Source organism: Grammomys surdaster, unplaced genomic scaffold (assembly GCF_004785775.1).
Source record: "Grammomys surdaster isolate TR1022 unplaced genomic scaffold, NIH_TR_1.0 126109, whole genome shotgun sequence".
Classification (NCBI taxonomy): domain Eukaryota; kingdom Metazoa; phylum Chordata; class Mammalia; order Rodentia; family Muridae; genus Grammomys; species Grammomys surdaster.
In genome coordinates this window covers 4,859,291-4,874,764 of record NW_021620917.1, presented here as the reverse complement: position 1 = coordinate 4,874,764, position 15,474 = coordinate 4,859,291, and the positions used below count along the sequence as shown (strand labels likewise).

The 15,474-nt window shown below is 52.9% G+C and overlaps 1 protein-coding gene across 1 annotated transcript in view; it reads left to right on the top strand.

Moving 5' to 3' along the window:
* LOC114611363 (kinesin-like protein KIF19) overlaps positions 1-11,261 on the top strand; it is a 45,870-nt gene extending 34,609 nt beyond the window's left edge. Inside the window, exons 14-20 of the mRNA XM_028756019.1 lie at positions 158-279; positions 3,921-4,048; positions 6,787-6,895; positions 7,009-7,341; positions 9,221-9,377; positions 10,885-10,992; positions 11,251-11,261. Coding sequence (XP_028611852.1) covers positions 158-279; positions 3,921-4,048; positions 6,787-6,895; positions 7,009-7,341; positions 9,221-9,377; positions 10,885-10,992; positions 11,251-11,261 — 968 coding nt within the window. The remainder of the gene's footprint in view (positions 1-157; positions 280-3,920; positions 4,049-6,786; positions 6,896-7,008; positions 7,342-9,220; positions 9,378-10,884; positions 10,993-11,250) is intronic.
* The last annotated feature ends 4,213 nt before the right edge of the window (positions 11,262-15,474 follow it).

Genomic DNA, 15,474 nt, shown 5'->3' with positions numbered 1-15,474 from the left:
GTTTACTGGAGAAGAAAAGCTCTACCCAGGAAGCCTCCCCCTTTGAACACTTCAGGATGGGGGTTGCCTTTTTGGCACATGGTAGTGGTTTCCATGTGCCTGACTTCCTGAAGTGTGTTCTAGCAAATTCTGATGGCTGCTCTCTTTGCTTCCTCAGACAATGGCATCTCAGCCCCGGAGCCTCTGGAGCAGCAGTACCGACTCTACTCCCGCGAGCTGGCCGAGGGCACGTTGGACAGACTGCTGCTGCAGCTCTCAGTAATGTCCAGCTCCCTCCAAGTGAGTCTCACTTCCCTCACCTCTGGCTCATGCATGGTCAACGACATCCCATCATGCTCTGCTCTAGGCCAGTCTGGGCCGGGCCGGGCCGGGCCGAGCTGGGCTGGGCTGGGCCGGGCCGGGCCGGGCTGGCCACCAAAGGAATGGAGAAGAAAACTAAGATATCCATGTACCAGGTACCCTGGGTCAGTTGCATGTGGAGTGTGTGCCGAGCCCCAGGCTGCAGACAGAGCAGGTCCAGGACCAGGGGATGAGCTGGGGAGATGGCTCAGTCGGTAAAGTGCTCACTGTGCAAGCGTAAGGACCCAGCCCCTGGACACACTGAAAAAAAGCTGAGCAAGGCAGGATGTGTCTGTCATCCCGGTGCTGGAGAGGCAGAAATAGGCGCATCCCTGGGGCTTGGGGAGCAGCCATCCGTGCTGAATTGACGAGTTCTGGGTTCAGTGAGAGACGCTGTCTCAAAACAAAACAAGACGCCCAAAGTCTACTTCTGCTGTCTACATGGGCTGTTCTCCCACATGTGCATGTATACATGAACAAAATTCACAGTGCACACATGTACACACACACACACACACACACACACACACACACACATACACATACACTAACTAGGGGAGTCTGGCAGGTCTGAAGAGCACAGCCTTTCCAGTGAGCTAGTAGAGAAGGGTCCACTGGAGCACTGGGCTGGTGTGGGCGCTGCTGCTCCCTGAGGTGAGGCCACCTCTGCTCTCTCTCCTGTCACGCCTCTAGTCCTTGAAGAATCTGAGGTGGGTCAAAGCTGGTTGGGGGGAATCCTGTACATTAGCAGGAGGAGGCCTTACTGTCTCAGAGACTCTGGGATGCACCTTCCAGGGAACTCAGAGAAATACTTGAATTTCCGGCCCCTCCTCTAGAGTCTTGTGGTTCCTGTTGGGAAGAATTATTTCACTTTTTTTTAAAAGTAGAATATTTCTGGGAGAGATCACTGAGGCAGGGTCTTGTTACGTAGCCCAGGCTGGCCTAGAACTTGAAACCCTCCTGTCTCAGTCTCCGAGGTGCTGGGGTTTGCATGTGTGAGCCGTGCCTGGCTCTGATGTTTTATAGCAGTTTTGAACTCATGTCGTATCAGAGTTCCCAATGACCCCCTCTCTAGTCTGCCATTCCTCCATTGCCAACGTCCCTCTCCAGAGAGCATGTTTGCTGCCGTCAGTGAGCCCATCATGTCCCCTCAGGACACAGTTTACATCTCACTTCACCTTGATCCCTGATTCTGTGGGTTTGCACCAACAGGCATTCACTGCTGTAGGACCACACAGCAGTGTACCTTCCCAAAGCATCCGATGCTCTCCTGGTTTTCCTTCCCGCTCCACTGGTCTCTAGTACCCAGGAATTATTTGTTGGTTTTGTTGTTGGAAATGAAACCCAAGGCCTTGTGAATGATAGATAAGCATCCTACCTCTGAGCCACACCCCAGCCCCTCACTGGGGGATTCTAGGCAGGGGCTCTACCTCTGAGCCACACCCCAGCCCCTCACTGGGGGATTCTAGGCAGGGGCTCTACCAATGAGCCACGCCCCAGCCCCTCACTGGGGGATTCTAGGCAGGGGCTCTACCACTGAGCCACACCCCAGCCCCTCACTGGGGGATTCTAGGCAGGAGCTCTACCACTGAGCCACGCCCCAGCCCCTCACTGGGGGATTCTAGGCAAGTATTTTTTCATGGACCTAATGTTCAGTGGTTCTTGTTGTTATTTAGATTTTTGTGACTGTGTGTGTGTGTGTACCCCTGGCATTGGAGTTACAGGGGACTGTGACCTGCGGAGACATAGCTGCTGTGAACTAGACTTGGTCCTCTGTTAGAACAAGTGCTCTCAACCTATGAGCCAACTTCCATCCCCCAATCCTCTGGGCCCACATATCTGGTTTTTGTACCCATGTCTCTTTGCAGTTTGCAGTCCGGCATGGGATCTGTGCTTCTCTAGCCGTCACATCTCCCTAACATTTTGAATCTGGAAGGGTCCGTAACTTCTCTGTCTCCCAGTCTGACACTTGAGGGTGCTACTGGGCTGGTCTTCAGAATGGCCCTGACTTGGTTGGGCTAGACTGGCATCTCCTCATGATGAGCTCAATGAGCTGGTTGTCAGGGTTACACATAATGGCATACGTCTGTACGTGCATGTGTGCGTGACTCAGGGTGCCAAGGATGAAACACACTTGTAGGTGGCCCTGCCATTGAGCCCTGCCCTCAGCCCTACTGTTCCTTTCAAAGAACCATCTTTGGCACAAAGTGACTACACAAGCATTTGGCTTCTGTCAAAATCTTTGCCCAGCACCCTGGGGTCTGGGCTCTGGTTCTCAGCACAGGGTCCCCTCACACACCCCTGGGCATCTCTAGTGTCAACTTCTTCAATTAGATGCCCAGCTCACAGGTGCAGCCTCTGGAGTTCTCCCCAGTGTGCCTAAGTGGACCCGTGGGCAGGAGACTGTTACACTTATCAGAGTGAGCCTTTAGTCCTCCTCTCTCTGGTGACACCACACACTTTGACCTTGCTGGTGACAGGTGTGTTGAAGACTTCTCAGTGTCTGGGGGTGTCAGTGTCATATATCCTGGATTGCTCAAGGCTCATGGGCAGGCATTGCTAAGCCACCAGCTGTACATGCAGAGTTCTTCTTCCTTGTTTGGTTGTGGAGTGTGAACAGCAGAGGACAACCTCATGGGCGTGGTTCCTCAGGCGCCGACTACCATATAGTCTCAGGCAGAGAGAGCGCATGTGTGCTTCCTGGCACTCAGCTCACGTGCCCCTTTTCACAGTCCAGGACCCAAACCCAAGAAACAGTGCTGCCCACTCTGAGGCTGGGTCTTCCCACATCAGTGAATTGTAATCATGAAAACCCCACAGACATGCCCACAGGCCCCTCTCATCTGGACGATCCCTCCTAGGTGATTCTAAATTGTGTCACAAATTGAATTGTGACAATTCAAAGCAACCACCACAATCTCTCTTCTCTCTCTTCTATTTTTGCATGGGAAACCATGCATAAATTTTATCACTGTTTTCTGCGTACGGTCGTACTGAGGGGTGAACTCAGGGCCTTGCATACTTTAGGCACGTGTTCTACCACCCTTCTCACTATTCTTTTTATGTATTTCTGTCTGTTTTGAGCCAGGGTGTCACTATGTAGCTCTGGCTATCCTGGAACTCACCATGTAAACCAGGCTGCCCTTGAACTTACAGAGATCTACCACCTTTGCCTCCCGAGTGCTGCGAGCAAAGGTGTGTGTCACTAGGACTTCCATGCCACCAAACAGATCACAGAACTGTGAGGGCATTTCCATCTTCTAGAACCTTCTCTTCCTCCCAAATCAGAACCCTCCACTTACCAAACACTAGCTCGTCTTCCCTCCCCAGCCCCTGGGACACTGTCATACAGTGCTCTGCGGCTTGACGGTTCCAGAAACCTCCCGTGAGTGAGAAGGGGGCTTCCCCTGTTCCTGTGATGGAAACAGGTTAAGTAGCCCCAGCTGGTGCTCCCTGGCTCATGGCTTCCTCTGAGCCTCGGTGGAGAGGGTGCACCAGCTTTTCCACGGTCCCTCAGAGACCTTCAGGTTGGTGACAGTCTCTGGTGCTCCCAGGTCCTGACTATGCTTCTTCCCTTCCAGGATGGCCCCATTATGAACATGTCATCCCCACCGACTGAGGAGAGCAGTGGAGAGTCTCTGGGTGACAGGAGGGATCTCCCGTGGGGTGCCACATTTGAGCTGCCTCAGATGCTCCTAGAGAGAGACAGGTGGGCATGCCACCATGCTCAAGCAGTGCAACCGGGTCCCAGGCGGGGCTAAGGCTGTAGCTCCTGTAGTTTTCAGGTAACCTGCTGATGCTGACGCACAGCCAGGGGCTCACCTCAGAGCCCAGCTCCCTCCTCCAGGGCCCTGACTCATACTCTCCTCCTGAGCTTGTCTTAGATAAATGAGGTACTGAGGAAATAACTCAGTGAGGAAAGCGCTTGCCTGAGTTCAATTTGTAGAACCCGCATAAACTAAGTAGGCAGGATGGCATGTGAGCATGCGCATTATCTTCCCACTGCTGAGGAGGTGGAGGCAGGCAGACACCTTGGGTTTCACTGGCCCAGACAGCCTCACCTGCTTGGTGAGTTCTGGGCTCCATTTCAAAACAGCAAGGTGCACAGTACATGGAGAAGGACCGTTGAGCTTGTCCTGACCTTCGCATGCCAGAGCACATACATGTGCCTCTGCCCCGTGCATGTGCACAGACATGTGCACACACATAGACACAGTTAGAGAGGTCCCAGCTGCGTGGGACAGAGGTGAGAGTGAGGCTTGGGAGTCTGAAGAGTCTGAGACTGCAACTGGCCTCTTCACTTCCTGGGACTTTCTGTCCTGAGTGTGTTCAGTGCCATTTTTCTGTACCCTCTTCCCTCTCTTCCCTCTCCTCCCACTCCTCCCTCTTCTCCCCTTCTTCCCCTTCTTCTCCCTCCTCCTCCCCATCTCTCCCTCCAGCTCCTCCTCTCCTTTCCCTTCCTCCCCTTCTTCTTCCCCTTCCCCTTCCTCTCCCTCCTCTTCCCCTACCTCTCCCTCCTCCCCCTCCTCTCCTTTCCCTTCCTTCCCTTCTTCTCCCTCTTCTCCTTCCTCTCCCTCCTCTTCCTCCTCCCCTCTCCCTCCTCCCCTTCCTTTCCCTCCTCCCCTTCCTCTCCCTCCTCTCCCTCCTCTTCCCCTTCCTCTCCCTCCTTCCCTCCTATCCCTCCTCCTCTTCCTCCTCCCCCTTTCCTCCTCCCCTTCCTTTTCTTCCTCTCCTTCCTCTCCCTCCCCTTCCTCTCCCTCCTCCCCTCCTCTCCCTCCTCCTCCCCCTCCTCTCCTTTCTCTCCCTCCTCCCCTCCTTCTCCCTCCTCTCCCTCTTCTTCCCCTTTCTCTCCCTCCTTCCCTCCTCTCCATCCTCCTCTTCCTCCCCCCTCTCCTCCCCTTCCTTTCCCTCCTCCCCTTCCTTTCCCTCCTCCCCTTCCTTTCCCTCCTCTCCCTCCTCCCCCTCTTCTCTTTCCTCTCCTCGTCCCCCTCTTTTGTTCTTTTTCTGCAGTACTTTCCAACAGACAAAAGCTCACACCAACAACTTAAATGTCTGTAGGCTCTGCCTGTCAATTTTTAATGGTTCACATCTGACGGATCTACATGACTATCTTGTTGCTCAGGTTGTCATAATAAACGCCATATTCTGGGTTAAAGATACTCAGCTTAAACAACATGAACTGTCTCACAGTTGTGGAGGCTGGAGGTCCAAGGTCAGCCTGCTGGAGCTCAGAGGGGCCTGGTGAGGGCTCCTGCCTGGCTGGAAGATGTCTGCCTCCTTGTCGTGTCCTTAAGTGCTGGGTAGGAAGGGGAGGGAGGGAGGGAGGGAGGGAGGGAAGGAGGGAGGGAGGGAGGGAGGGGAGAAAGGACACAGAGCAGGGAGTTATCATCAATATATTTTTCTTTCCTTTTCTGTTCTTTTCTTTTCTGTTTTCTTTTCGAGACAGGGTTTCTCTGTGTAGTCCTGGCTGTCCTGGAACTCACTCTGTAGACCAGGCTGGCCCCAAACTCAGAGATCCACCTGTCCTTGCCTCCCAAGTGCTAGGATTAAAGGCTTGTGCCTTTAATTAAAGGCTACCTTGCCTGCCCTTCAACATCTTTTTGATATTTGTTTTTATTTACTGATTTTTTTTTTTGAGACAGGGTCTTATGTAGCCTATGCTGGCCTGAAGCTCAAGCCCACTGTGTGGCTAAGGATGAACTTGAACTTGAAATCCTCCTGCCTCCACCTCCCCAGTGCTAAGATTATAGGCATGCACCTCCATGTCCAGTTTATGCCGATGGAACTCAGGGCTTGGTGCAGGCTGAGCAAGCACTGTACTAAGTGGGCTACAGCCCCGCCTTTATCCCCTTGCCGTAATTAGGGCCTTAGTGTTACATTGGAGGACTCCAGGCGAGTGTCATACCATTGAGCCATGGTCCTAGTCCCTCCATGGGGGAGTCTAGGCAGGTGTTCCTGCTGAGCCACAGCCTGAGGGTACTCTCCCTTATGATGGAGAAGACACGACTTCTGCCGTTAAGAAGCAGAGAAAGATGGATGCTGACAGCCGGCTCACCTCCTCCGCTTTATTTAGCCCAGGACCCCCATGGAACGGTATCACTCAGATTTAGGAGAGGTCTCCGTCCCTCAATCAAATCAGTCTAGATAACTCTACAGACACACCTAGAGATTCATGTACATGGTCATTCTGCATCCTGTTATCTGACGTCCAAGACTGAACAGCTTAGTGTGTCTCCATCTTAAATGTGCTGTGCCCCTGGTTACCCATAGTAGGTGACCAGCATGGCTGAGCCAGCAAGGCCCCAGCCACAGCGACATAGCATCTTACCCCCATAGTGTGCGGACCACAGTGCTCTGGGCTGAAACAGCAGCTGAAGCTGGATCCTAGCTGCCTCGTCTATGTCAGAGGAGCCAGGGGTTCCAGAATGTCTCCTGTTTCATCCACAGTGATGGGAACAGGTCCTCAAAAAGCACTCCCTTGCGGACGCTTGGAAAGCAAGACTCTCTTCTCCCTCCGCCAGCCCTCCGCATCTTGCTGACACCCCCCATGCCTGAGGTTGGTACTCAGGGTGCTAGCTACATGGGAAGCCCCTTTCCAGCTAGACTGCATGGGGATGGACTGCTTCTGGGGTCCCATAGTGTCTGAGTGGCCTCTGCTTTCTTTTACAGAAGCAGAATGCTCTAGGCACCAAGAGCCTGATCTCCAGGCTGCAGCCCATGGCTGGCTTGGAGCGGAGGACCCCACAGCCAGCAGGAGAGATGAGCAGCCCACCTCTGAGTGCCCAGGCCCTCAAGGAGATGGCCCTGGGTACCAAGAGCATCGCTCTCATAGCAGCCAGCCGGCGCTGCAAGGTGTACGACAAGGAGGGTAGCTGCCTGGACTCCAGGGACCCCAGCCCTGCAGACTGGAGGTGGCCCCATGCCAGCCCCAGCAGGGACTGTTCTCTGGATAGGAAAGCAGGGAGGAAGCGGTCACCCTCATTCACCTGGAGCCTGCAACAAGTACGTAGCTGTCTGTCTGGGTGCTGAGGTATGGCGGGGACAGCAGCAGCAGAAGGCAGGGAGGGCAGATGACCACTCACACTGCCACATGTGGTCAGGATCCCTGCAGTTGAGATAGAAGAAAAGTATGTCCATTCCAAACCAATCCTTCACAGTGCAGACCCAAATCCACAGCGTCCACTTGCTCTTGGGCAGCTATAACCCTAGGAATGCAGCATGTGACCTGAGAGCTTTCATGTGCCAATCATATCTCCCTTCCTTTTCCCTCTCTTCCTTTTGTGGTACTAGTGATAGAACCCAGGAACTTTCATTAATTAGGCAAGAACTCTACTTCTGAGCCATGCCCCCAGCCCATCATTAGGGAATTCTAGGCAGGTGCTCTACTACTGAGCCACACCTCAGCCCCTCACTGGGGGATTCTAGGCAGGTGCTTTACCACTGAGCCACACCTCAGCCCCTCACTGGGGGATTCTAGGCAGGTGCTCTACCACTGAGCCACACCCCAGCCCCTCACTGGGGGATTCTAGGCAGATGCTCTACCACTGAGCCACACCCCAGCCCTCACTGGGGGATTCTAGGCAGATGATCTACTACAAAGCCATGTCCCCAGTCAGTACTTATATTTTAACTTAAGGAACCGGTCATTGGTTGGCTTCAGAGTAAGTTCTCTAAGTAGCATGTGAGAGTTCATTCCCTGTGTCTACCATTACCACCTGTTTTTGTGCTTCCAATGTTTGGTGTTAGCTAGTAACTGAGGGCCTGGCCAGCCTCTATCCTGCCTCTGGTGGCCAAAGCCCCAACCTCTGCTGAACACAGGGTATTTACTGGTTTGAGAGTCGTATGAAGGCTGGACATTGCAATGCAGGCTTCTAATGCCAGCATTTACAAAGCTGTGGCTGGAGGATCATGAGTTCGAAGCCAGCCTGGGCTACATACTGGAATCCTGTATCCCAAACAGTAAAACTAAAAATCAAGGAAGAAAAAACGCATGTGATCAGCTAATTTGTTCAGTATAATGGAAGGGAAGTAGCTGAAGTCGGTGTTGAGGGGAGAAGGGCGGGGAAGCGGCAGCAGCAGCAGCAGCAGCAGCAGCAGCAGCAGCAGCAGCAGCAGCAAGCTCCTCCTTTTAGTTATGGAGGCAGGAAGAGCCTAGTGTCCCAGTTGGAAGACAGGAGGGTTCTCTTGCTTGGGGAATGTTTGCTTTACTCTCCCACTCAGGCCTTCCCTGATTGGCTGAAGCCCTACCCATGCAAGGGAGGGCTGGACCCCATACACTAACCCATGTGTCACACACCCTTGAAAGCTCTGTCTTAGGGTTTTATTGCTGTGAAGAGATACCATGAGTATGACAGCTCTTATAAAGGAAAGCACGTAGTTGGGCTGGCTCACAGGTCAGAGGTTTAGGCCATTTTCAACGTGGTGGGAAATGTGGAGGCATGCAGGCAGACAGCGGCATGCGGACAGGCGTGCGGACAGGCGTGCGGCACGCAGGCAGGCATGCAGGCAGACAGCGGCATGCAGGCAGACTGGTACCACAGAAGCTGCTGAGTGCTCTACATCTTGATCTGCAGGCGGCAGGAGACCGTGTGCCACACTAGGCCTAGCTGGAGCATAGCAGACCTCAAAGCCCTCCTCCACCGTGACACACTTCCTCCAACAAGGCCCCATGAGCCAAGCATTCAAACACAGGAGTCTATGGGAGCCCCACCTATTCAAGCCACCACGCCCTCCATAAGGGAGACGGGGAGGAGGAAGACTCCAGCCATTTGCTCTTTTACTCTGCCGATTCAGTGATTCTGTTACTTTGGCACGTAGCAGGTGTTTAATGAGAATGACCTTGGCATCTTCACGCTCTGCCTCTCTGTGTACCTTTTCCCAGTTGCAGACACTGGAGAAACATCAGCCGTCTATGGAACATCCATCCGAGAGCCAGCTGTCCCCGGCAAACCTCCAGCTACCCAAGCCGACAGGGAAGAGCTTTTTCCCTGCTGTCCCTGTGGCCTCCAAGATGAAACCCAGTCACAGCTTTTACACGGGTAAAGGGTCAAAGCAAGAGAAATAATATTTTCTTTGTCTCAAACCATACAAGCCAAAGGCCGGGGACAATAACCACCTGCTGTCTACGGTTTTTGGTTTGAGTTTTGGCTTTTTTCCCCCTACTTTGCTTAATTGATTGTCGGGTGGATGGAGTGGTGGGCTGGAAAGTTAAGGTGGGCTGGAAAGTTAAGGTGGGCTGGAAAGTTAAGGTGGGCTGGAAAGTTAAGGTCCCTCTGACCCTCTCCTCATATCTGGATCCAGAGCTTATGTCTGTCTAGATGTAAGCCAGTTGGGATGGATCTGAGCTGGTGGAGTGGCTGCCTACCATGCCTGGAGACCTAGCACGCCTGGAGACCTAGGTTCCGCTCCCAGCAGCACAGAGGTGTGTGGTGGTGCACACCTGTGATCCCAGCTCCTAGGAAGTGGAAGCTGATCAGAGGTTCAAGGTTATCTTCAGCTATATAGTGAATTTGAGGGTAGCCTGGGCTATGTGAGACCCTGACATAAATAAAAGAGAAATTCTTTTTTTTTTTTTTTTTTTTGAGACAGGTATAACCTAGCTGTGAGATACTGTGTAACCCTAGCTGGCCTGGAACTTGTTTTGTAGACCAGGTTGTACTTGAACTCACAGAGATCCACTAGCCTCTGCCTTCCAAGTGCTGAGACTAAAGGCGTGCACCACCATGCCAACCTGAAACACTTTTCTTCCTCTTCCTCTTCCTCTTCCCCTTCCTCTCCTTCTCCTTCTCCTTTTCCTTCTCCTCCTCCTCTTCATTCTCCTCCTCCTTCTGCTAATTTGTTTTGACAAACATTTTGGTATGTAGCTGAGACTGTTCTTCAGGTTGTCATCCTCCTGCCTCAGCTTCCTTAGGTCTGGGATCACAATTAGTCTGTAAAGTACCACATAATCTTGAGTCACCATAGAAAAGCCCAGCACTGTAATGGGGGCAGAGTCACAAAGCTTCTAGCCAAAGTCATGTCCTCTAGGTTTGGTGAGAGACCTGAAAGTGACACCTAATATCAACCTCTGACCTCTGCACCAGTGCAAAGCTGCATGCACACACAGGACAAAGCAATTAGCACCAGGTGGTCAAGGATTAAACTCCTTGCCTATGATCCCAGCACTCAAGAGGCTCACACATTAGGGTCAGGAGTAGCAGCCCAGCCTGGGCTACATACTGAGACCCTGTCTCCACAACAAGCAATCGCTGCATGCCTGTACTGCCAACTCGTGAAAGGCTGAGGTAGGAGGACTGAGAGTTTGAAGCCAACCCAGACTACTTAGCAAAATACTTTCTCTAACTCTATCTCATCCTCCTCTCTTCTCCTCTCCCCTGCCCCTTTCCTCTCCCCCTCCCCCTCCCCCTCCATTCTCTCTCAGCCTCCTATGGCATCACAGGGAGGCACTGAGGAAGGAGCCTCATCTCTTCCTCAATCCTCCGTTTGATCTCAGCCTGGTAGCTAGCTCCTACAAATAACATTTTGCATTGCCGGTGTCTCCTTCAGATGAAAACATGCTTCAAGTGCCAGAGGTCAGCTTCACCTTCCCCAGTGCCACGTGGCAGAGCAACGCAGCCCCGGGCCGGCCTCCCCTCCTGCCACGTGACATCCGAGGTCAGTGTCTGAGCTCGTGTCCTCCGGTCCCCACCCCACTGTCATCTTGGACACTGGCATCCTCTCTGTGGGAGACTCAATGGAGGGCCAGCAGCCTCCCACGCACCAGGGCTCTGCCGCTTCCTTAGCCGGCTTAGAGGACAGAGATGCTCTCAGAAGTCAGGGGTTGGGGGAGTGGCCTGGGCAGGGTCTTGTTCTGCTGGTTAGGAGTAGACATTAGGGGTCAAGCGGCTCTCCAAGCTGTCCTTGTCCTGGCAGAAGCTCCCTGACATTCCTGATGGAGCACTCCACTTCCCTCTCGAACACTTTAAGATCCCTTATCTTTGAATGAGAGGTCTGCTCCAGAGTGGCTGACTGGAAGCTGGGGTCAAGGGTCAAGGTGGGCAGGAGAGGGCTGGATCAGGCTGGGAGGAGGGAGCTCAGCAGGCTTCAAGGTTCCCGGAGCTGGAGCTGGAGCTGGGAATGGGACACTGAGAGAGCCCTGCTCAGTGGAGTGGGGTAGGGGAGGAGCAGGGGGGGTCAGGATGAGGAGGATGGGGTCTCGGGGCTCTGTCCTGGGGAGGTGGCACCAGGGGACTAATGACAGGTGGGCACCGGGTGAGTCCATTCTCTACCCTCTGCCTATGGGTCTCCCAAAGTCTTTAAAAATGCACTCTTACAGGGCTGGATGTATAGCTAGCTCAGTGCGTGCTCGCCCTGCACCTGACATAGATCCCCGAAACCTATAAAAAGAAGCCCAGTGTAGTGTCCTGTGCGTTACCAAACCCAGGCTATGAGGTCGGCCATGTTAGTGAGCATGACTGTGTCGTTGTCATCTCACACGGAGAAACCAGACCTCCCCCAAACCCCTTCCAGGGACAGCAAACTTCCTCTGGTGTCTTTAGGATGATCTTGTCACTCAATGAACCACCTGACAACCAAGCCATTGAAGTCAAGCAGCCCTAGGCTGTCTGACTACCAGGACTTTGAGGAGTAGGGAGCAAGTGGGAGGTCCTTCCTGCTGTCTGACCTCAGTTCCTGCTGCTGCATCTTACCCTCCCCCATGCTGTTTGGGGAGAAAAAGATTAAAGCACCCTGGGTGAAGGGGCCTTCCAGTGGCTGATTGGTCAGCCAAGCATGCTGAATGACACGACAGCCTATTTAATACTGGTGTCTTTGAGTGTGAGGAATAGGGAAGGATCCAAACAGGTGCCCATCTTTGATGCATTTGGCCAGAGCTGCTGGGCATGTTATCACACAGAGGGTCCTGAGAGATCTGAAATTATGGGAGGCCAAATAGCCTGAAGGTTGAGGAGGAAAGCCACTGGATGAAGTCAAGCATGCCTGGTCACACACAATAGCTGGAGGAAGAAGTTGGTATTAGTGAAATCATCTGTCTGTCCTAAATGTGTGCACGTGCATGTGCGTGTGTGTGTCTGTGTGTGTGTGTGTCTGTGTGTGTCTGTGTGTGTCTGTGTATGTGTGTGTCTGTGTATCTGTGTGTGTGTTTGTTTGCGTGTCTGTGTGTGTGTCTGTGTGTATGTGTGTGTCTGTGTGTGTCTCTGTGTGTGTGTCTGTGTGTGTCTGTGTGTGTCTGTGTGTCTGTGTGTCTGTGTCTCTGTGTGTCTATGTGTCTGTGTGTGTCTGTGTGTGTCTGTGAGTGTGTGTGTCTGTGTCTATGTGTCTGTGTGTGTCTGTGTATGTGTGTGTCTGTGTGTCTGTGTGTATCTGTGTGTGTCTGTGTGTCTGTGTGTCTGTGTGTCTCTGTGTGTGTCTGTGTGTCTGTGTGTGTGTGTCTCTGTGTGTCTATGTGTCTGTGTGTGTCTATGTGTCTGTGTGTGTCTGTGTGTGCCTGTGTGTGTGTGTCTCTGTGTGTGTCTATGTGTCTGTGTGTGTCTGTGTGTGTGTGTCTGTGTATGCGTGTGTCTGTGTGTCTGTGTGTGTGTCTCTGTGTGTCTATGTGTCTGTGTGTATCTGTGTTTCTGTGTGTGTCTATGTCTGTGTGTGTGTGTCTGTGTGTGTGTGTGTCTGTGTGTGTCTATGTGTCTGTGTGTGTCTGTGTGTGTGTGTAGGGGGTTGAGGGAGAGTTCAGGCTCTGTGAGTGTTGAGTTGCCTGTGACCACAGAGGGAGCTAAAGTCACAACATCTGGTGAGTGCTGCCTCTTCTTGAGTTGACCTGGCCACAAACTAAAGTCTCCCATCTGCCCCAGGGTCTACAGACAGCAGAGGCCGGCGTCAAAGCCCACTGCCCCCCAACAATCCCTCCAAGCTCCAGGTCGGCAGTGCCAAGAGGCCAAGGCGTCCTAAGTAGATGGCAGCAGGAGACAGCCACCTGGAAGGCCGAGAATCCAGTGACCCCAACACCCGACTAGAGATGGAGAAGCCATGCAGGACTCAGGGGTCACTTCTCATGGCTAAGGACCTGTCCGAGACCCCGTGTTGACTTTGGGCTTCCTGGGTCATTACAGGAGCTGAGGCTGCTCCTGGGATGGCTCCACACCCCTGGGTTCCACTAACAGCCCATGGCTCACGCTCAGGTTGGAGGTCCCCGGGGGAGGTCTGAGCAGCCTCAGAAAGGACGGGAGAACACGTCCCTGTTGCCACTAACCTATGAACAGTCTGCAAGTGGTCCTCTGGGGAAGCCAGCAATAGGGAAGGCAAGTTTGCTTTTTTCCTGATACCCGTCTCCCCCTACAAGCTCCTACAAGCTTCCCAAGCCCTCGGCCATGCTGACGAGGGAGCTGCTGATGAGAGGCGAGTGGCACCAGCGAGGCCAGTGAGAAACATATGCTTGGCTTTTACTAGGACCTGCATGGGGAGGACTTAGGGGCTTAGGAATTTGGGTTTATTTATTTATTTATTTATTTATTTATTTATTTGACACAGGGTCTCATGTAGCTCAGGCTGGCCTTGAACTTGCAATGGAGCAGAGGATGACCTTAAATGCTTGATCCTACCACCCTCCTCTGTTAACTTCTAAGATTAAAGGCATGGGCCGCCACACCTGTTATGTGCTGGGGACAGAACCCAGGGCCTGGGGCGTGCTAGGTCAGTACCCTAATGCCTGCCCCATTCCCAAGGCCTCTGTCCCCTTTCCCCTCCCTGTTTTCTCAAGACAGAGTTTCTCTGTGTAGCCCTGGCTATCCTGAAACTCACTCTGTAGACCAGGCTGGCCTCAAACTCGCCACTGCCACCGGGGAAGAGGACACAAAATTGAGTTCCATGTTCAGCAAGACTTTGCCTTGTCTGGTTTTTGTGTTTGATTCCTAAGATGTAGGTATGAGTAGGTATGAGGTGGGGGACCAAACTGAGCAAGGCAGTAAGCAGCTTTCCTGCCTCTGCTCCTCCTTGAGCTTCCGTCCTGACATCCCTCAGTGATGGACTGACAGCGGGAAGCTGCAGTAAACTCTCTCCTCTCCAAGCTGCTTTTGCCATGGTGTTTATCCCAGCACTGGAAAGCGGAATAGGGCATCCCCCTTTGTGTGTTGGGTTGGGAACTTTCAGGGAGACGGGCTGGGTGGACTGTGGCTTTGCCTCCGTAGGGTTGGGAGGGGGAGGTAGGTGGCAGCCCCTTCACTGACATGGAAGTAGGTCTTAGACTGGTGTGTACCCAGCCCAGAAATGATAGGCAGAAGCTGCAGTTGGATGCTGGGGTCATCCCCCTCCCCTGACCCGTGCTGTGACACATGTTTCCATGAAGCCAGCTCAGGGCTTCCTTGAAGCCATCGCCCATTTGAGGTTTGGGTGGTGATTTCTATATCCGGGGGCTTGCTGTGACTTCTGTGAGCCACTGTGGTGGGGTGGTTGGAGGGATATAGTCTTTGACTTTGAAGCCAGCTGGAATCTCAGGCTCCTCAGGCCCATGGGCCCCGAGTGCCACACAAAGAACCCTTTACATGGGGGTAAGATGACTTTATAACTTTAAGGTCATGGGAAAACTAGTGTTTGTTTGTTTGAGACAGGGTTTCTCTGTGTGTCCCTCAGTGTCCTGGAACTCACTCTGTAGACCAGGCTGGCCTTGAACTCAGAGATCCACCTGCCTTTGCCTCCCGAGTGCTGGAATTAAAGGCGTGTCCACCACTGCCTGACTCCGGCAAACTTTTTGATTGTGAAGATCTTTCATAATGTGCATTAAGAAATATGTCACTAGCCCATTGGAGGCCTGGGCTCATCAGTCATGGCCGAACTCAAAAAGACCGTGGGGTGGAGATACGGCTCAGTGGATAAAGTGCTTGCTGTTCAGTTGTGAGGATCTGAGTTCAGATCCCCAGAGCACGTGTAAAAGCTGGTAACATGAGACAATGTGTGTCCTTGATCTCAGTGCTTCAACAGGGGGCTATGACGTGGGGACAGAATTCCTGGAAATTTGTAGGCCAGTTGGCTGGCATCTACAGACGTGAACAGGAAACCCTGCCTCAAACAAAGGGAAAGGCAAGGACTGACACTGGAGGTTGACCTCTGACCTCTACATGTGCTGTGACACACGTGTATCTACACTATACA